General features: G+C 32.0%; 1 protein-coding gene across 3 annotated transcripts in view; it reads left to right on the forward strand.

Annotated features, from left to right (window-relative positions):
• The window catches only part of LOC130452972 (zinc finger protein 1), a 614038-nt gene that overhangs the window by 548208 nt on the left and 43615 nt on the right, over nt 1-22215 (forward strand). Inside the window, exon 1 of one of the 3 annotated variants that reach the window (XM_056792526.1) lies at nt 15483-15619. The exons of 1 other annotated variant lie outside the window; for it this stretch is intronic. In XM_056792526.1, the coding sequence (XP_056648504.1) occupies nt 15529-15619 (91 nt within the window). In that variant the 5' untranslated portion in view covers nt 15483-15528. Of the gene's footprint in view, nt 1-15482; nt 15807-22215 lie in introns of those variants that run through there. One more of the 3 variants, XM_056792527.1, reaches the window with a different exon arrangement.

The following is a 22215-nucleotide window of genomic DNA, read 5'->3' on the forward strand; positions in this document are numbered from 1 at the left end:
AAACAAATTATAAAGTAGATAATGACATAAAACCATAAGACAGGGCCGGATTAGGATTTATAAGACTCGGGGCTAAAATAATGACGAGGCCCCCTTAAGGAATTCGAAAACCCGGAAAAATTCACAAAATAATATTAATACGTTAGATTTGTGGTATCAACACATCAAAAAATACAGAATGATTTCCAAATGATGGGGCCCTCTTGGACGTGGGGCCCGGGGCTATAGCCCCCCCAAGCCACTAGCTTAATTCGGCCCTGCCATAAGGTGTCGCCGTTTGATGTATAACGTATATTTGAAACCAGTTTTTATTGGCTTTCATTTTTTAATATACCCTGTATAGACGGGAAAATAATTTCATTATAAAACTATGTGAAAATAATGAACTATTTCATGACTATGTCACTTAACAACCTTCCAGAAGTTGTGCACTGCTAATTATTATTATTATTTTGTCTGATAATCTGTAAATGCTAAATATTTGATAATTATATTTCAATTTGTAAATTTACAGATTGGATTATTCAGTAGAAAAAATTTATGCATAAATTTGCTTCGTTTCAATCTAACGCCCTTTTGAAATTGTCCCTGGACGGCTCGTGTTCATACCTTTAAATTCTATAATGGGCTTTTGGGCCCTTGCAGGTCGTTTGAGAGACCTGTTCGACAGAAAGAGGGAGCGAGAAATCAGCCCCATTTTCTAACACGTCCCGGAGGTGTTTCGATTATTATTGCAGTCACTATTAGCACCATCTGTCGCACACACTGTTCCTTCTCTTCACAGTCACAATACAATTCAAAAGGGATGTATATGTATATACCCACACTATTTGGCTTTGTACCTGATTTTTTTTTATTATTGTTGTGAAGGACGATCGATGGACCATTTGTACGTTTCTTCTAAATCTCTCATTGAAACTGGTAACAAGGCATGAGTCGTAAATAAATTGGTCAGCGAAAACTTACAAATTACACCATATTGATTTAAGTACTCACATTGGAAATACCAGATGTTTTATTAACCAAAAATATGCGGCAGAGGTAAAATATAAAAAGGAACTATAAATAACCTACATACTAATACTTGAAAATTAAATGACCCTGGATACTTCTGAACAGTTTTTGCACTTCACAAGTGAGTGTTCTACAAGGACTGCTGCTTAAATTTTGATATATGACAATACTGATGTGGATATGTCAAATCCGACATCGCCATCATAAAGTTTGACGTTTTCAATGGTGAACGTACTCAGAACGTGCTGTCATACGATTGCTGACCAACTCGCTTCGACCTTTGGTGATGAAACACCATCTCGAGCAACCGTTTTCGATGGTTTTCCGAATGCAATCGTGATCGCACTTCGCTATAGTATAAATTTCGTAAAGGTCGTCCAAAATCTGCCGTTGTGCCAGAAACATCGCATATATGACATCGCCATCATAAAGTTTGACGTTTTCAATGGTGAACGTACTCAGAACGTGCTGTCATACGATTGCTGACCAACTCGCTTCGACCTTTGGTGATGAAACACCATCTCGAGCAACCGTTTTCGATGGTTTTCCGAATGCAATCGTGATCGCACTTCGCTATAGTATAAATTTCGTAAAGGTCGTCCAAAATCTGCCGTTGTGCCAGAAACATCGCATATATGACATCGCCATCATAAAGTTTGACGTTTTCAATGGTGAACGTACTCAGAACGTGCTGTCATACGATTGCTGACCAACTCGCTTCGACCTTTGGTGATGAAACACCATCTCGAGCAACCGTTTTCGATGGTTATCCGAATGCAATCGTGGTCGCACTTCGCTATAGTATAAATTTCGTAAAGGTCGTCCAAAATCTGCCGTTGTGCCAGAAACATCGCATATATGACATCGCCATCATAAAGTTTGACGTTTTCAATGGTGAACGTACTCAGAACGTGCTGTCATACGATTGCTGACCAACTCGCTTCGACCTTTGGTGATGAAACACCATCTCGAGCAACCGTTTTCGATGGTTATCCGAATGCAATCGTGGTCGCACTTCGCTATAGTATAAATTTCGTAAAGGTCGTCCAAAATCTGCCGTTGTGCCAGAAACATCGCATATATGACATCGCCATCATAAAGTTTGACGTTTTCAATGGTGAACGTACTCAGAACGTGCTGTCATACGATTGCTGACCAACTCGCTTCGACCTTTGGTGATGAAACACCATCTCGAGCAACCGTTTTCGATGGTTTTCCGAATGCAATCGTGATCGCACTTCGCTATAGTATAAATTTCGTAAAGGTCGTCCAAAATCTGCCGTTGTGCCAGAAACATCGCATATATGACATCGCCATCATAAAGTTTGACGTTTTCAATGGTGAACGTACTCAGAACGTGCTGTCATACGATTGCTGACCAACTCGCTTCGACCTTTGGTGATGAAACACCATCTCGAGCAACCGTTTTCGATGGTTTTCCGAATGCAATCGTGATCGCACTTCGCTATAGTATAAATTTCGTAAAGGTCGTCCAAAATCTGCCGTTGTGCCAGAAACATCGCATATATGACATCGCCATCATAAAGTTTGACGTTTTCAATGGTGAACATACTCAGAACGTGCTGTCATACGATTGCTGACCAACTCGCTTCGACCTTTGGTGATAAAACACCATCTCGAGCAACCGTTTTCGATGGTTTTCCGAATGCAATCGTGATCGCACTTCGCTATAGTATAAATTTCGTAAAGGTCGTCCAAAATCTGCCGTTGTGCCAGAAACATCGCATATATGACATCGCCATCATAAAGTTTGACGTTTTCAATGGTGAACGTACTCAAAACGTGCTGTCATACGAGTGCAATTCAAGTTGTTTGTTGGCGTTGGACAGTCGCTCAAAGAAAAAGCTCGTCTCAAAACTTTTGTAGCCACTCACGTAAGCTCAAGAAATTTCCGCATTTCACCCAAGAATTCCTTATAAATCTCCTCCTCCCACAGTCTCCACACACGCTACGATTATATCAACAATCACTTCAGAGTCATCATCAAACCGTATTGTTTCTTTAGTTTTATCCCGAATGTGCAGCATGCTTAAATATTCATCGACTACTTGGAAAAATAACTTTTCTAAACACAATCCATGCTGATTTCCACCAACTTTTCCTTCATATAGTTACGGCAAGTTCACCATGGTACATAACCTATGGATTATAACGATGAGCACATTTGAACAAAAATAGGGAATAGAGAGACAGAGAATTAAGAGTTTGAGTAAATGACATTTCAAATTAAACAGATGTCGAAACGTTCTTATCAAAGAATCAGGGAAATTTCTTATAGTACAATTCTTTGTCTAAGTGAATATTTAAAGATGATAGTTTGAGTTTTTTGAGTGTTTAGAGTCACTTTCTATCTCCGGATCTAATGCGAGAAGATATTCTGAGATCGGATGATGAATGATAAAATAAAATGATGGATAACATACGAGAAGATAAAAAAATATTATAATTAATTAATGAACAAAACATATCGCAAATGACAAACATCAAAATATAAAGATCTTCAAGAAATAAGTCCCAAATTTCCACAATATTTCACTAGTCTATAAATCAAAGTACCTAAAAGAAAAAAGTAACTTATATGAAGTTTTTTGTAATAATTTTGATGCTGTTTAGATAGGACAAACATTCTAATATTTTAAAAATAGATTAAAAACTCATTTAAACGATAAAAAAGTCTTAAATCAAAAACCAATTGACCACTCACAATCGTTTTTGCACCTGACACATTGGTAAGCGAAATCATTAGGTGGCAGCACCACCTAAAGGGAAAAGGGAAAAAGGAAAAGGTTTTCTTAGCATTTTTTTTTGTTAGCTCTGGAAATGAAAATGTTTCAAATTATAAATAAATTTATGCGTATTGATGAAGGATTACACTTGTTTGTTTGTGTGTGAGAACATTATTTTTAAAGGTGAAGTTTTGAATCCAATCGGTCATGATGGGGTACCACCAGTCAGTTTTCGTTGACTACAGATATTCCTCTTGCGATAACCAATGAAACAATATATTGAATCCATCTTGTAATATCCTCAACTACTCAGTCTATGGTAGAGCTGGCTAACATACTGGATTTACCTATAACTTTTACTATTGCGACAACTGCAATGAGTCCAGAAAGATTTCCACCTGCTGACGTTGAAGAAGATCTGATCACTTCTGTGCCTTCTAATCCTGATTGTTCTAGTTGGTCTGATAATAACGAAATATGTACAACACCGAGTACTCCATCAAAATCGACATGTTTTGTAACCAGTCTCCTACAAATAATGATTATTTGTTATTTGTAAAAATAATGAAATACCTTTTAAGTACTATTGCAATAATCAGTTGACTATCAGTTTAAATAGAACTTTGATTTACCCGTAATCGTAACAAATATTTTTTCAATCGTCTTCCTTTGCTCAGCTTATCGAGGTGTTTGTTTATTAACATAAATTTTGATTATAGATACATTGAAGTAACTCAAGGGAAATTTTATACCGATATATAGATAAATTAAGTTAATTGTTTTCAAATACAATGTTAACATTAGAGGCGAAAGTCATGGAACCAGCAAAAGATGTATAGATATGATTATTGCTTAGTTCACTGAAAGATATCCAAAAAATTTTTTTACGTTTGTACATCCTGTATTTGACGTATCCATGCATCCAACATAGATGGCCAGTCTCCATTTCCTGGTACATCATTTAATCTACTTTCCACTTTACATCGAAATATACATTAAAGAAAGGACTTTTATTGGGGATGTAGCTGGACTCAATAGCTTTAGAAGTCTTTCTGCAAGAAACAGAAGAAAGCTTGGAGAAACTACAAAACAAAGTTTATGGAAATAAAGAATAAATATGGAAGCAGGACAAAAAGCAATTTCAAAGTACTGAAACAGGATGGGACGTTAATAGAATTCGAGAAAGTAGAAAATTTCATGTATTTGGGTGTACTACTAAATAATAAATGCCAAGAAGAAGAAGAATTGCTAAAGGTAACAGCTGTGCAGGCAGCCTTAGAAGAATATTAACATCGAAAGACATATCCAGATCTACGAAAGTTTATAAGACACTTTTGAGACCCAATCTGACATACGCTTGTGAAACCTGGATAATGACGAATAAAACCAAACAGAAATTGGAAATCTGGGAGTGAAAAATACTAAGGAGGAGATCAAACCATGAAATTTATACACTTGTCAATGAGTCACCAAACCAAAGCTAGGTCACTTAGAACGAATGGACGAAGACAGACTCTTGAAACGAGTTGCATGGAAAATACCTGAGAGCAAGAGGAAAAGCAATGGACCAATAAAACGGTGGAGGAAAGTAGTAGAAGAAGACCTTGGAGAGAAAAAGCAAGGGACCGAAAGAAGTGGAGAGAAATGACAAACTATGGACCTAAATGGTCTGAATATCTATTTATATGTAGGTACAAAGGATTGGAAGGAATTTTGAACAGAATGGGTTTGAAATTGGTTTAGAATCAAGCAATACATCAACACAATTGCTGGGAAATCCCAAATATAAAATAGAAGATTTTAAAAAACATCGTATCTATAAAATTAGCTATAATGACTGTAAAGAAGTTATGTTGGACATAACCCAATTAAATTATCAAGTAATTAACCCCATTTATTGTAAATTGAAGTCCTACCACTGGTTCATGTTATCATTCTGACCTAGGGTTCACTTAATTTCCCGACGTCAAGGTATATTTGCTCTCATAGTTTGGTATATTATAAAAACATGATTCTTACAAGGTAACTAATATTGTCTTAAATAATAACACAGTTATTAGTTACGTTTTATCGAGACGATTTTTCAAAATCGATTTGTAGTATATGGGTAAGTGTTTTCTATCGTGTTTTTTATGAAGATGTGAATAATCACAGCTAAGATTATACGAAAATCATCATTTTTAATCAATAATCACAAAATATTGTTAATTCAAATGTGCTTTTTAATAAAAATAAAATAATATCAGTTTTCATCTCGAAGTTTGTTATCTATAGGTATACTACAATTTTTGGGCATCATAATAAGAGTAAAAAATCTTACAGTGCGACTTGAAATATACAAAATTACCATTTAGAAATCTCTCGGAAAACGAGAACCAGAAATGTTTAAAAGTGGACAATTTTATTGATTAGTACAGAGCTGTACTTAGCGGAATTTTTTTTTTCAAATTGTGTTGCTTATGACATTTATTATTCATAGGAAAATTTTGAAAGTTTATGCGTTAAAAATCTTTGTCAATACATTTGTTTGAAATTTTGTTCGTTTTTGAACTACAAGTTTTACTTTAACGATTGCATGTCGATATACAGGGTGTTTCTAAGACAAAATAATAAATTATGGCTTTTATTTTTTCTCTTCTCTGCAGCTGTTGGTTTTGGGTGAAAAAGAAGAATGAAAAAAGTTATAATTATCAACAATGCCTGATTATTGAATAACTAGAGCAGATTAATAAAAAAATTATGAATAACAAATTGCTGTAGAAGGTTTAGTTACTAAAATATACCTACTGCTCTTAATCCCATTGATGTTTTCTATTGAAAGCAGTAAGCTGATTTAGGTTCTCCGTTTTTGCTTTAACCGCTTCCATAATTGGAGATTTAAGAGAGTAACTATAATTTTCAATAACTAGACACACCAAAACCTTCTTCAGAGGGTATTTCAAGAAAAACTTCAGCTTGATAACTGCCTACATGTATTTGGAGTTAATCCTGTAAAGAAGCACTGGAGGACATATTGAAATCAAAGGCACTTTTTTCCTTCACTTGAAACTGTGAGGTTTGAAAACAGGAAAATGCCACTGGAGAAGAGATCAGTTGAATACGGTGGATGGTCAACCAATACAAAATGCTATTTCACTCGTGGCGATCATCGAGTGTAAAAAAGTGCATTGTTTATGGAAAATTACTTTCTCTTCCTTCAAATGCGGTAACTTTGAACACATTTTACCTAAAACGAGTCAATAAGACCAGTAAAATGTTCTTTCGAATTTTCTTTTAGTCCAAAATAAGCAACCACGGTACCCCACGCGCTAATAACATAATTCTTTAGTCAGTATATAACAAATAGACTTGATAAACCGATTTTCGATTTCTCTAATCTAATCCGATGCCTACGCGACGGTTGTTTAGTACCATTTGATTTATATCGCTTGTTTTTGACTGATACTACCACGTTTCAATTCAACTGACGAAAATTTTAGTCGTAAATGATAGTGTAGAGTGTTCGTACTCAGTGTCTAACTCCTCTTCTATTTTCTTATGCGTATTGTTAAATATTTAACGTTACCTCTATATTCAATTAAAGACTCACTTATAAAATTGTCGAACAGAAAGTGAGCGTCCAAATTGCGAAAATATATTTCCTATTGATACCTGCTGACACATCTTGAAATTTAGATTGAAAAGTTTTTAGACAAACCTCGTAGATTAGCATGTAATATATCAATAAAACTATTCATTTGCTTATTTCTTCAATTACAATTCTTCTTTTTATCACCGCTGACTGGTAAATAGGTAAAGTGAAGGTGAAATGTTTTCGATAACAGATAACACTTTTAAAAGGGCCGACGATCTTCCTAGGTAGTAGGACACCAACATCAATTATTAACCTGTTGTTTATCTTCCTTATTTTTACAAATCTTAAACATGTGCATTATAATGCCAAGTTAATAATACCAACATAATGTTACTGTTTTTAGTGTAGATTACAAAAATAAACAATATATATTTCTATCAGTAGTGATAACCATATATATTTATTCGGATCTCAATATAAATATTTAAATACCATGTTATAATCGAATAATATTACTAATAAAGAATATATTGAGCAATGAATCGGTGTGGAAAGTTTCAGCTCACTTAAAAAAAAAAGTGAGGGCTGCAATATTTTAGTACTTTGACTGAAGTACTTACAACGCGGCATACTACTATGACTCACTAAGGCAGTTGCGTCAAAAAACTATCATAAAAAAGCACAGCAAAATCAACCGAGGTGTACTCAAACTTCAGGACAACGCTCCAGACAACGTTGCTCAGCTTTCCAAGGCTACCCTACACGAATTTAGCTTCACAAATATTGAACACTTACCAAATAGTCCTTATCTAGCTCATTTTGACTATTTTGTTTCAAAAAGTTAAAGGCGATTTAAGAGGTGAAAGATTCAACAGAGACTAAAATGAAACCCAAGCCAGAAAAACCACCACATGAAGCAAACTATTTGAGAAACTTCTACTTCTACTTATCGAAGGAAAAGAAATCATTCCATCATCACCAAATTGGATTTAGAAATAAGCCCTCGACGATCAATCTAGTCCATAGAATAACCAATGCTACTACCTTTCTTGATGTAGAACAAGCCTTTGATAAAATTTGACATATAGACCTAATACATAAACTCAAGATTTTCCTTCCAAAATAATTTTCCGATATCCTCCATTCATATATATCGTAAAGATATTTAAGAATTAATCAAGAAGAAGGCTATTCCGATCTTAAAGCTGGAATATCAAAGGAAATAATCTAGGACCTGTCTCCATAGACACCTTCGCCGATGGCACTGCCATTCTAGCAATAGAAAAGAAGCAACTTACAAAGTACAAAAAGTTGTCAATAACATCTATGACTGGATTAAGAGATGGAAACTTAAACTTAAATTGAATCAATTAATATTAAATTCAGAAAAAGGATATTGTAAATATTGTAGTCAGAAGAAATAATAATCTGATTCCGCACTCAAATTAAGCAAAATACTTAGGTATTACTTTAGATGCCAAACTTCGATGGAAAGTTCGTGTTAAAAAGAAAACAACCTGAACTGAAATATAGAAAAATGTACTGGCTAATTGGAAGAAGCTCCACACGTAATAATCTTATACTTTATAAGCCTCTATGGACCTGTGGTAACCGACTATGGGATGCACCGAAGCAAGCAACCTCTGAAGAACTAAGTAGATACCCCTTGGTACATTCGCAGTAGTAGCCTCCATATGGACTTTGAAATGGACACTATGGACCAGACCAGTAAGAAATTGACCAAGAGATATGAAGGAAGACTCCATCATTATGTCAATGTCGAGGCTATCCAGCTCTTTGATAATATTGAGTTAGAAAGAATACTTAAGAAGATCAGAGAGAACCTAAGGAACGCTAGAAAGTTAAAACTGAATTTCTCATTAGCCACTGTTATCCAGATAGAAACATTCTACATTCCTTTAAGGGTTTTCTGGAAAGTGTGAGGGAATAAATGGAGAATATATTGAAAAATAATCAATTTTTTTTAATAATAATCGTTTTTTATGTTGAACTAAGTACTCAAGGATCGCACTACGTACAATTCTGTTAATAGTATTTCATGAAGACCTAAGAAGATGGAAACTTCGCGAGAAAAGTTATTTTAACATAACTGTGTCCTCAATTACTTCTATATAGAAATTTTCACGCTACATTCTATATCTATGGATATAAATAAATATTAAATTGTATATTATACTCGTTTTTTTTTAGATTTAAAATTATCAAAATAGGAAACATTTTATTCAAATTTTATTATACTGATATCGATAGTTACCGTAGGATTCGCGACACTCAAAGTGATTTGACAATTTATCAACCCTATAAAACTACCCGCTATGGAACTTTATTTAGAATTTGAAACAACTAGTGACATCTATCGTTCACTCTTTCAACTGTATAAAGAAACAGCAACGGTGTATGATACTTGTTGACTTAACGGTCGAAAGATTAGTGGAATAGACGATATGAATTTATGTTTTCGGTTTCTTTGTTGTTTTTTTTTTCTAACTCACAAAAATTAGTGTAAAATAAAAGTCAAAATTAATTTCTAATTTAAAAGCGTCCTTAGATGTAAATAAAACGAGTTTTGAAGCTACATTACCCTACATTAACCACATTGAAGGACTTTATATTCAAGGATTTCGCATCTGATGTGCTATAGAAGCTACAGGATGCAATGACACTCAAACATCGAATTTGATGAGTTGGTAAATCAACTTTAAGAAATGTGGTTCTTACAAAAATTGGGCTACCGAACGGACCTTGTTCTGAAATAATACTGATAACCCAATGTCTAAATAAATAAACCATGTAATTTGGACTACTGGTGCTGTAAAATATTAAGTATTATCACTTCCTCCATAAGGATCCATGCGAACTTTCCATTTTTAAAAGAGGATATCTTCTTCAGGACTCGTACTACTTTCTCTTACACAACTTCAACCCAGACTCAAATCTTGTTGCTTTTGATTTTGATGAAATAGATAGAAATGGCACGGATCAAGCTCAGGCGTTGAACTTGACTAGAAACACGCAATGCGAAATGAGTACAAATTTCGCGCACACATTTTGCTTCTAAAATTAAATCATATAAACAAGGTTGTTCAACTGAAAAATTAGAAAATAAAAATGCTTTCAGTAACCTATAGTTACAATAGTTCTCTTATTGATATTCTACGGAATTAAATTAGTTGTCTGTTTGAAATCTGGTTGATATTTGTCTAAATAGTAGCCTACAGTATCAAAGTATTTGTCTAAATAGTAGCCTACAGTATCAAAATGGTTCTCTTAATAATGTAACGATGATATTCGTCTAAAGAGTAGCCTACAGTACTAAAATAGCTGGAAACATTTGTTTAAATAATAGTTTAAAACCCAGATAACATTTGTCTAGTAACCTACAGTATCAAAATAGTTCTCTTAATAATAGCTTGTATCCCAGATAATCTTTGTCTAATGAATAACATACAGTTTTAAAATAGATGAAAATAGTTGTCTAAATAATAGTTCAAAAACCAAATAACATTTATGTAGATAGTTGCCTACAGTATAAAAATAGTTCTCTCAATACCAGCGTGTAACCATGATATTTGTCTAAATAGTAGCCTACAGTATCAAAGTATTTGTCTAAATAGTAGCCTACAGTATCAAAATGGTTCTCTTAATAATGTAACGATGATATTCGTCTAAAGAGTAGCCTACAGTACTAAAATAGCTGGAAACATTTGTTTAAATAATAGTTTAAAACCCAGATAACATTTGTCTAGTAACCTACAGTATCAAAATAGTTCTCTTAATAATAGCTTGTATCCCAGATAATCTTTGTCTAATGAATAACATACAGTTTTAAAATAGATGAAAATAGTTGTCTAAATAATAGTTCAAAAACCAAATAACATTTATGTAGATAGTTGCCTACAGTATAAAAATAGTTCTCTCAATACCAGCGTGTAACCATGATATTTGTCTAAATAGTAGCCTACAGTATCAAAGTATTTGTCTAAATAGTAGCCTACAGTATCAAAATGGTTCTCTTAATAATGTAACGATGATATTCGTCTAAAGAGTAGCCTACAGTACTAAAATAGCTGGAAACATTTGTTTAAATAATAGTTTAAAACCCAGATAACATTTGTCTAGTAACCTACAGTATCAAAATAGTTCTCTTAATAATAGCTTGTATCCCAGATAATCTTTGTCTAATGAATAACATACAGTTTTAAAATAGATGAAAATAGTTGTCTAAATAATAGTTTAAAAACCAAATAACATTTATGTAGATAGTTGCCTACAGTATGAAAATAGTTCTCTCAATACCAGCGTGTAACCATGATATTTGTCTAAATAGTAGCCTACAGTATCAAAGTATTTGTCTAAATAGTAGCCTACAGTATCAAAATGGTTCTCTTAATAATGTAACGATGATATTCGTCTAAAGAGTAGCCTACAGTACTAAAATAGCTGGAAACATTTGTTTAAATAATAGTTTAAAACCCAGATAACATTTGTCTAGTAACCTACAGTATCAAAATAGTTCTCTTAATAATAGCTTGTATCCCAGATAATCTTTGTCTAATGAATAACATACAGTTTTAAAATAGATGAAAATAGTTGTCTAAATAATAGTTCAAAAACCAAATAACATTTATGTAGATAGTTGCCTACAGTATGAAAATAGTTCTCTCAATACCAGCGTGTAACCATGATATTTGTCTAAATAGTAGCCTACAGTATCAAAGTATTTGTCTAAATAGTAGCCTACAGTATCAAAATGGTTCTCTTAATAATGTAACGATGATATTCGTCTAAAGAGTAGCCTACAGTACTAAAATAGCTGGAAACATTTGTTTAAATAATAGTTTAAAACCCAGATAACATTTGTCTAGTAACCTACAGTATCAAAATAGTTCTCTTAATAATAGCTTGTATCCCAGATAATCTTTGTCTAATGAATAACATACAGTTTTAAAATAGATGAAAATAGTTGTCTAAATAATAGTTCAAAAACCAAATAACATTTATGTAGATAGTTGCCTACAGTATAAAAATAGTTCTCTCAATACCAGCGTGTAACCATGATATTTGTCTAAATAGTAGCCTACAGTATCAAAGTATTTGTCTAAATAGTAGCCTACAGTATCAAAATGGTTCTCTTAATAATGTAACGATGATATTCGTCTAAAGAGTAGCCTACAGTACTAAAATAGCTGGAAACATTTGTTTAAATAATAGTTTAAAACCCAGATAACATTTGTCTAGTAACCTACAGTATCAAAATAGTTCTCTTAATAATAGCTTGTATCCCAGATAATCTTTGTCTAATGAATAACATACAGTTTTAAAATAGATGAAAATAGTTGTCTAAATAATAGTTCTAAAACCAAATAACATTTATGTAGATAGTTGCCTACAGTATAAAAATAGTTCTCTCAATACCAGCGTGTAACCATGATATTTGTCTAAATAGTAGCCTACAGTATCAAAGTATTTGTCTAAATAGTAGCCTACAGTATCAAAATGGTTCTCTTAATAATGTAACGATGATATTCGTCTAAAGAGTAGCCTACAGTACTAAAATAGCTGGAAACATTTGTTTAAATAATAGTTTAAAACCCAGATAACATTTGTCTAGTAACCTACAGTATCAAAATAGTTCTCTTAATAATAGCTTGTATCCCAGATAATCTTTGTCTAATGAATAACATACAGTTTTAAAATAGATGAAAATAGTTGTCTAAATAATAGTTTAAAAACCAAATAACATTTATGTAGATAGTTGCCTACAGTATGAAAATAGTTCTCTCAATACCAGCGTGTAACCATGATATTTGTCTAAATAGTAGCCTACAGTATCAAAGTATTTGTCTAAATAGTAGCCTACAGTATCAAAATGGTTCTCTTAATAATGTAACGATGATATTCGTCTAAAGAGTAGCCTACAGTACTAAAATAGCTGGAAACATTTGTTTAAATAATAGTTTAAAACCCAGATAACATTTGTCTAGTAACCTACAGTATCAAAATAGTTCTCTTAATAATAGCTTGTATCCCAGATAATCTTTGTCTAATGAATAACATACAGTTTTAAAATAGATGAAAATAGTTGTCTAAATAATAGTTCAAAAACCAAATAACATTTATGTAGATAGTTGCCTACAGTATAAAAATAGTTCTCTCAATACCAGCGTGTAACCATGATATTTGTCTAAAGAGTAGCCTACAGTATTAAAACGGTTTAAAATACTTGTCGAAATAATAGTTTAAAGCCCAGATAATATTTGTCTAAATAGTAGCCTACAGTATTAAAATAATTCTCTTAATAACAGCGTGTAACCATGATATTTATCGAAAGAGTAGACTACACTATTTGAAAAGTTCTCTAAATAGTAGCTTGAGACATTTTAGGCTAAAAACCTTTTATTAACGAAAAATGCAAACTTGAATTATACTGAAGAACACTAAAGTATATAAATGAATGGGGCAGTCACAGAACTTTGCATAAGCAACGACGAACATCATCAAAATTTGGGATCACTGCGAAGACGATCAATTATTTAACATTTTTACTGTAAAATTGTAAAATTGGAATTGTACCCGAAGAAAAACCTGAAAAAACTCACGATCATGGACCATTATAATGTATATTGTCAAAAGACTTACGCACAGTGAAATAAAAACAATATTTTTTGTAATATACAAATTGGTAAACACTCCAGCTTGAGTTAACTCATACAGAACAGAAAAAAACACACGTCAAACAATGGAAACGTCTATTTTCAAAGCAGTAAATATAGGCTTTATTCGGTTGAATCTTCGTCACAGCATCTACCTCCGTAAGTTCTTAGTGGACTCTGTCGTTACGAAGTTGATGTATAAACTGTAACAAATCTACCAACAGCTGATTCTTTCAAATTCACACATTTACAAACACTCTGTTGGAATTATATGGAAAATTTTTGAGGTTTTAAAATAGAGTCAAACTTAACAAAAGCAATGCTATGAAACGTCTTTGTCTTCTCAAAACCTTTCTTAAATACTCATCCTCCCACAGTCTAAAATATGAAATATGAAAATATTTCGTAATATTGAACTTTTTATTTTTCACCAGACATCAACTGTGTTCAAGTGATCAAAAACCAATTTATTAAAACAGAAAACATAAAAAAAGGGGTGGTAAATAGCAGTAGATGACCTTTTGGTATGGTAAATTCAGCCAGAAAACTTTGGAATGCTATATTTGTGTACGTAAACTCGATCAGATTTTATGGTGCTATTTCAAAACTAAAAAAACTGAATCGGTTATTGTTAAAACTGAACATTGCAAAGTACATAACAAATAATTTACACAGCATACAATCAAGCAACCTAACCTATGACTTTCTGGATGAATTTACCAATAAACCGACTTTTGTGAAACCGCGGGTCAAGTTATTAATTTACGTCCCTCGTAAACAAGTTTTCAAATTTAGCTCATCAGATTTCTAGCTGTGAATCTGTCAAAACTTCCACGAGAGATTTCTTTAACTGAATCTACACTTCACTGATTAAGGATTCTTAATCAAGAATTTATGAAAGAAAACTACCTAACATTGTTTTAGTTGTATAAATTGTAGTACACTTAGAAGTAAATAAAATAAAAACACAAAAGTACAATAAGCAATTAATAGTTGTTGCATTATCATCAGTTTACATTTAACTTGATTCATATTTAGTTCATTACATTTTTCTTTTCTATTTCTGTGGATAATAAACATAAGGCAATTAGAGCTCCGTAAATAGCAATCAGCGGTTGTTGCGCTTCCGATGTATAACGAAATACCAACAAATCAACAAAAAAAAGTATCAACATCATATCATCGACGTGTTATCAACATCTCACAAATCGTACATCGCGTCCGTCCCATCGGACGGGCGACGAGAGTAAAAAGAGAAAGATTCACGGCCATCTCCGATTATCACCGTCAAGTGTACGGATACGGACGACAACTCCACGGCGAATGTAGGTAGGTAGGAAACGTAGTAGGCGCGCGCCTACGTTTTCGCGAGAGAGAGAGAACGATAAAACGTGGGGTGGGGGGAACGGCACACACTCACACACATCGAAGCGAAGTAGGGGGATGGAGATGCTCCTGATCAAAACATAGTTACGTAGCTCTCATCTGTAGAGCGTGTCGCTCTCGATACTAGTTTGCCATGGTGGCGCGTAGTGAGAGCATGTTTGGGTGTTACGACAGTTACTCCTATAGACTGTGGAGTTTAGCCAATGTCTGGAACACCTGTCAACGTGAGTAAACGTTCCATTGTTCTGCATAGATCGCCTTTCATTTTTGTTCTGTGTTTAATCAGTGATTTAGTTTTTACGTGTTTTGTTGTTGCCTATTGCTTTTGTTCCGATTAAAGAAGACAGTTGTTTGTAAACAATTGATGAGAGACCATGACGTCAGTCACTTTAGGGGTTACCCCACACACAGGTATTTCTACAGTTTGGAGATTTGTGTGCCAAAATATTTTAATTTGACGTATTTTTAAATTTTTTTTAATAGTTTACTATTATTCGTTATTACTTTATTATTTTTTTATCCTAACGCAAGTTTTTAATTAAAATTTCATCTAAAATTGTCATAACGTAATAATAATTATTATTATCTACTCATTTTTAAAACATCTGTTGTTTTGAAAAATTAACATGTGTTTGTTAAATATACGATACCCAATCAGTTATATTCAATATGATACAGATTTTAATCGCCGATCATTCTTAAATTGTTTAGGAACATTAGTTTATGATTGGTCGTTGTGATCGAAGCCGCACAGGTGGTTTTATACCTGTGCACACGTGATACCTCTTACCTGTGCTCGTTTTTGCCTGATTGGACAGGTGGGTGGTGCTTGAATCTTCAACCTGTTCATTGGCAGGTGTTGATCTATACAAAATGGTTTTATATAATTATTTGAAAAGATTGGACTCAAAGCTGATTTTATTTTCGTATGCGCAGGTGTTTAACGTTAAAAATAGTGATCTAACTTAATGGTTATTATATTTTTATGAAAAAATTAATTGAATTTCAATAATTTTTTATTTCTAAACTTGAATTGGAACTTTTAAAAGCTGCTACCTAAATTTAGTGATGCTACAGAAAATATTGATTAAACTACATTCTTCATTAAATTCGGAGAATATAAACTTATTTTAAAGAATAGTTTGATAATTATATTGAAACAGAAATTTTATCAATATGGATTTTAAAAAACTATTTACTCTTAAATTTAAATATCTTGAGTCCTCTTAAAGCTAAACGTTTTAGTAGTGGATTTTAATAACTTATTAGTAGAAGCTTAAAGGGAATAAGCAATAAATCAAATTAAAAACTTTTGTCCAATAAGTGTAGTGAAACATCTGTATCCATAGATGTAAAATTTTTCAACATGATTTTCAATAGAAGAAGAAGAAGCATTCATGAATTTCTAAGAAACAATCCTAATAAGATTCTTTTGAGAAATGATTTCAAGAATTTTGTATTTAATGGTTGTTTAATTATTCAAAGTCAAAATGTCATAATGTATATTTGCATTAAACATTAATCAATATTTACAGAAACTAAAACGAAATTGAGTCAAGCATACCGAATCAAGTGATTTATAACCCCACTTTTAGGAATATAGTTAGAAAAATTATTAAGTCCGTACATAAAAACATTAATTTTGGTATAATTAATATAAAAACTGTTTCTATAACTTATTGGTATCAATGATTTCACTCTTCAATCTTTAAATGTTTGCGAAACTTGAATTTGTAGTCGAAAATATGTATATACCTATTGGATTAAATTTTGAATTGATATCTTTCAAACCTGAGTTTTAATTGACATGAATTTTATTACAATTATTAAAAAAAAATGTTTCTATAACTTATCGCTCAAAATGTTTTGAATCTTAACTCCGAATGATTGCGAAATTTAGTATTTTGGGTTCAATCAATTTGTTGGGTGTATTGTTGAATGTATCTTCTAAACCTGACTTAATTTAGGAAAAATGGAGCTTATAATCTAATCTGCACATTGGAAAACGATAGAAATCTATGAGTTATATTTCTCATTCTTCTATTAAGAGATATTTCTTATGTTCAATATTTTGAAATACCCACATTTACAAAAAACATTTTTGGAAAGATTGATTAACATTCATAGAAACAAAACCGAAATATTGTCTTCGTTTATTACTATCGTAATGGATCAAGGAATATAACCTCAATTTAAAAATTTAGTTGTTGAAAAATATTTAGTCCATACGTACTATAGAACATGAATTTTTGTAAAACTAATAGAAAAACTATTTATTTAACTAATTGATATCAATTTGAATCTAGTCTTCAATAACTTGCGAAATTTATATTCAGAGTTTTACTTTTTGTTAGAATGAATTAGATGTTTCTATCTGTTATTATAAGATTTAACTAGTTTTGTATTCAAAAATATATTTGCAATACACATTTTAGAAAAACTTGTGTATCAACATTTACAGAAACGAACAGGAAAAATGAGTCTAGCGTACTGAATCAAGTGATTTATAACCTCACTTTTAGGAATATAGTTGGAGAAATTATTAAGTTCGTACATAAAAACGTTAATTTTAGTATAATCAATAGTATATATATGTTTCTATTACTTATTGGTATCAATGATTCCTATCTGATCTTTAAATGCTTGCGAAACTTTGTATTTGTAGTCGAAAATGTATGGATGTATCAAGAAATATAACCTCAATTTTAGAAATTTAGTTGTTAAAAAATTATTAAGTCCTTACATACTATAGAACAGGAATTTTAGTAAAATTATTGGAAAAACTATTTCTTTAATTCTATCTATCTAATTGATATCAATTTGAATTCAACTCTACAATTACTTGCGAAATTTATATTCAGAGTTTTACTTTTTGTTAGAATGTTCAAAAATATATTTGGAATACACATTTTAGAAAGACTTGTGTATCAACATGTAAAGAAACGAACACGAAAAATCAGTAGATACTTGTGCAACTTGCTTAATAAATCAAGTGACATAACCTTAATTTTTGGGATATAGTTAAAAAATATATATAGTCCATACATAGAAACATGAATTACCAAAATAGTATATTATATTATAAGGATTAAAAGTGCATCTTTTTTACGAGCAATATTTGCAATTGCGAGGCGGAGCGCAGCGCAGCCGAGTGAATGCAAAATTGCGAGTAAAAATAGGCACTTTTAGTCCGTATGATATATACTATTTTTTCTCCAACCAAGTCAAAATTAAAATAAAGTTAGTTTTATTAAAAAATCGTTAATAATTTGGTAATAAATTTGAACACCTATTAATTATAACAGCGATAGCAAGTCGGTAGTCATGGATATCTGGTATTGTTGGTAAATATCGATTGTCAAGTAGACGTACTAATCATATAATTTTTGTAGTAGTTTTTACGCTGCTTTCAAAATGAATCCCGAACACGATGAAAATATACCTGCGGATATATTGGAAGGTACCGAAGCAATATATCTAAATCTTTTGCCACCCAAATCTCGCCAAGTTTAGGAACTTGTATATCAGCGATTCATGGATTGGTGTAAAGAAAAAAATGTGCAAAACTATGCGGAGGGTGTTCTTATGGTATATTTCTCAAATTTAACGAAAACTGTCAAGCCATCCACTCTTTGGTCACAGTATTCAACGTTGAGATCCACACTGGATATCAAAAATGGTGTGGATATTAGTAAATATTCAAAATTATGAGCATTGTTAAAAAGGCAAAGTGATGGATATATACCTAAAAAATCTAGGGTTTTCACAAAGGAGGAAGTGGATCGGTTCCTGGATATGGCACCTGATAATTTAAATATTTGATGATAAAGGTTGTTCTTGTATTAGGAATTGGAGGGGCTATGCGTTGTGACGAACTAGTTCATTTGAAATTTGATGACATTGAGGATATGGACTCGGTCCTGGTCGTAAAAATTTTGCAGACAAAAAACAAAAAACCTCGTTTGTTTGCCATTATAGGCGATAATTGATTGCGTTCATTTCGAAAATTTGTTGCACTACGGGCGTCAAATATACAGGAACGTCGTTTATTTGTGAAGTATGTTAATGAGAAGTGTCAAAGAATGGTTGTTGGTATTCACAAAATTAGTGCCGTGCCGCAAGAAATTGCAAAATTTTTAAGTTAGAAAATTGGAAGGAGTATACTGGACATTCGCTAAGAAGAACAGCTGCTACACTTCTTATTGATGGTGGCAGTGACCTCACTTGTCTTAAAAGACATGGAGGTTGGATATCGAGTACGGTAGCAGAAGGATATATTGGAGAATCACGTATCAACAAAGAGAATACTGCCAGAAAAATATTGCAACCTGACAAAGAAGGTACAAGTACCTGTTCAGATATTTCCTCGAATGTTTCATCAACAGTTACGGAGAATATTTTGAGTTGTTCTAACATTAATGAAAACCTTTTGAATTGTTCGAAAACTGTTAGTAATAATTCCAGAAGTGCTTTGAATTTAAGCAATAATTGTTCCAATTGTACATTCAATATGACTGTAAACAACAAATAAATACCTATATATAGTTACCCAATTAGTTTGTTTTACTAAGTTTGTAAGAGACAATGTTTTTTTCTTCAAATTTAAATTAGAGAGCTACTTTTAGTCCCAGGATTAAAAGTGTTGCTAAGCAACGAGCAAATTTTTGTACGGTAAGGGAATTGATGGCTTTTACACCTTAAAATAGTACAAAAATGTCAACATTTTTTGATGGTTGGAGAAAAAAATATTTATATAACTTATTGATATCAATGTTTTGAATCTGTTCCTAAAATGATTTTGAAACTTTGTATTTAGAGTTGAATTTGCCTATATCTTTGTTGGGTTAGATTTTGATTGATTTTAATCAAAGCTCATAATCGAATTTGCATATTTGGAAATTATTTAAAAGAAGTTTATCTAATTCCTGTATCAAATGTGACACTCTAAATCACTTCTTGACATTAGGAAACGTGACATTTTCCATAAACTTTATACAGGGTGTTTCAAAAAAAGGTGATCCTGTCTCTAGGATAGATAGAAAACTGAAAAATATTCAGGGTTTGCTTGCTCAATTTAACTCGATTCTGTGAATCTGAAAGATGTTTCATCATATTGTTTTTTGGTGGCTTAAATTTGCGATAAAAAATAATATTCTCAAATGAAATATCTAGAAACATTACCCACTTTTGTAAACATATTAGTTTGAGAGAGAAGTTCGAGACACTTTTTCATGTTATATTAGATTCAATTTCATTCACTTAGTTTTTTCAAGAAAATTCCTAACAGTAGAAGTTATATTAATCGATATATTCCAGTCAAAAAAGGACTAATCATTCATCTTGGATTCGAAAAATGTATTTTGAAATACCGAAGATTGTAAATCTTATCACCTTATAATTTTCAAATCAAAATACTCCGAAAACGGTACACAGTTGCTTAATAAATCTAATTTTGAGAAAGTTATGTTCAATATTACTTGGTACGAACCACGTAACTAGCGCCCTCTATGAGAGTTAGTCATAAAAACAAATTCATTGAATGTATCAGCTTCCAAAACATATTCGTATAAAATTTTAAAATATTGGTGCCAGTAGTTGCCGCAAAATCGTGAATTTAAATCACCGAAAAACAATATTCGCTGCGATCATGAAAAATGGAAACAAATAATCGTCTGTTGCATACCACCCAACGGTTAAATCAATTTTGAAAACTCCCGGTATACTATAGGGCCGAATATGGTTGGTGCTCAATTGACTTGAGATTTTACACGTTCTAAAATCTAACATATCACAATTTGTGCAGTTAAACAGTGCTTAAACTAATATATAATATATTTGTTTGAGCTAGGACCTTAGGAATTAAGCCCGATTGAAATTTTACAAGTTCCGAAATCCAAAATTTCACAATTTTTGCATCTAAACAGTGTCTTAAGTAAAATAACTCTGCATTTTTTGACTTAACCTCGTATATAATATGTGTACTTGAGTTGGGGCCGTAGAGGACATTTTTTATTATCGAATTTTTCAGTTTTACTTAGTTTTAAACCTAAAATCTAACTATGAGATATTAAAATTTATCAGACTGCCTTATACGAGGTTTGCTCAAAAACTATAAAAATGGGCTTTGAAAAATTCGAAAAAAAAACGCAAAAATAGTATTTTGAATTTTGAAATTAAAAGAAACTGCAGAATTCCTCAATTTCTAACAACTAGATAAAAATATTCATGACTAAACTGTAGGAAAATATTTAATAAATTCAACTCGTGAACATGTGCGCATTAAATTTTGAAAAAAAAAACGCCAAAAAACAGTATAAAATAATGACATTACATTCCAAATATAGGTAAAAAATTATTTTGAATTGTATTAGTACCTTGATGGAATTGCCCGTTGATGGAAAATATATGAAAATAAAGTAAAGAAATCGAAAAATCTGGAACTGGGGTCTTCCAATATTTTTTTTTCACAATGTTCAACACAGTGTGTATTGAATTTATGACTGAATGAATATGAACATAGGAACTTTATTTTATGAGAATTAATCGTTAAATTTGATGAATATCAATTCTAATTCGAAACTCGATTTATATGAGGTGTGTCAAGAAAGAGGTGATTTCGTCTGTATGATATGTATGAAACTGAAAAATAATTGTAGTTTTTTATGTAAAAGGGGTTTTAACGATTAATTTAACAATAAGATGAAAATTCCATAAAAACGCTGTTTATAAGTTGTTGGAGGTTTTAGAAATGTTAAAAATTCCGAAAGATATTAGCACTAAACTAATTTCCAACTTCAACAGGACACAGATTCATAAATTG

This window comes from Diorhabda sublineata, chromosome 2, assembly GCF_026230105.1.
Source record: "Diorhabda sublineata isolate icDioSubl1.1 chromosome 2, icDioSubl1.1, whole genome shotgun sequence".
NCBI classification, from domain to species: Eukaryota; Metazoa; Arthropoda; class Insecta; order Coleoptera; family Chrysomelidae; genus Diorhabda; species Diorhabda sublineata.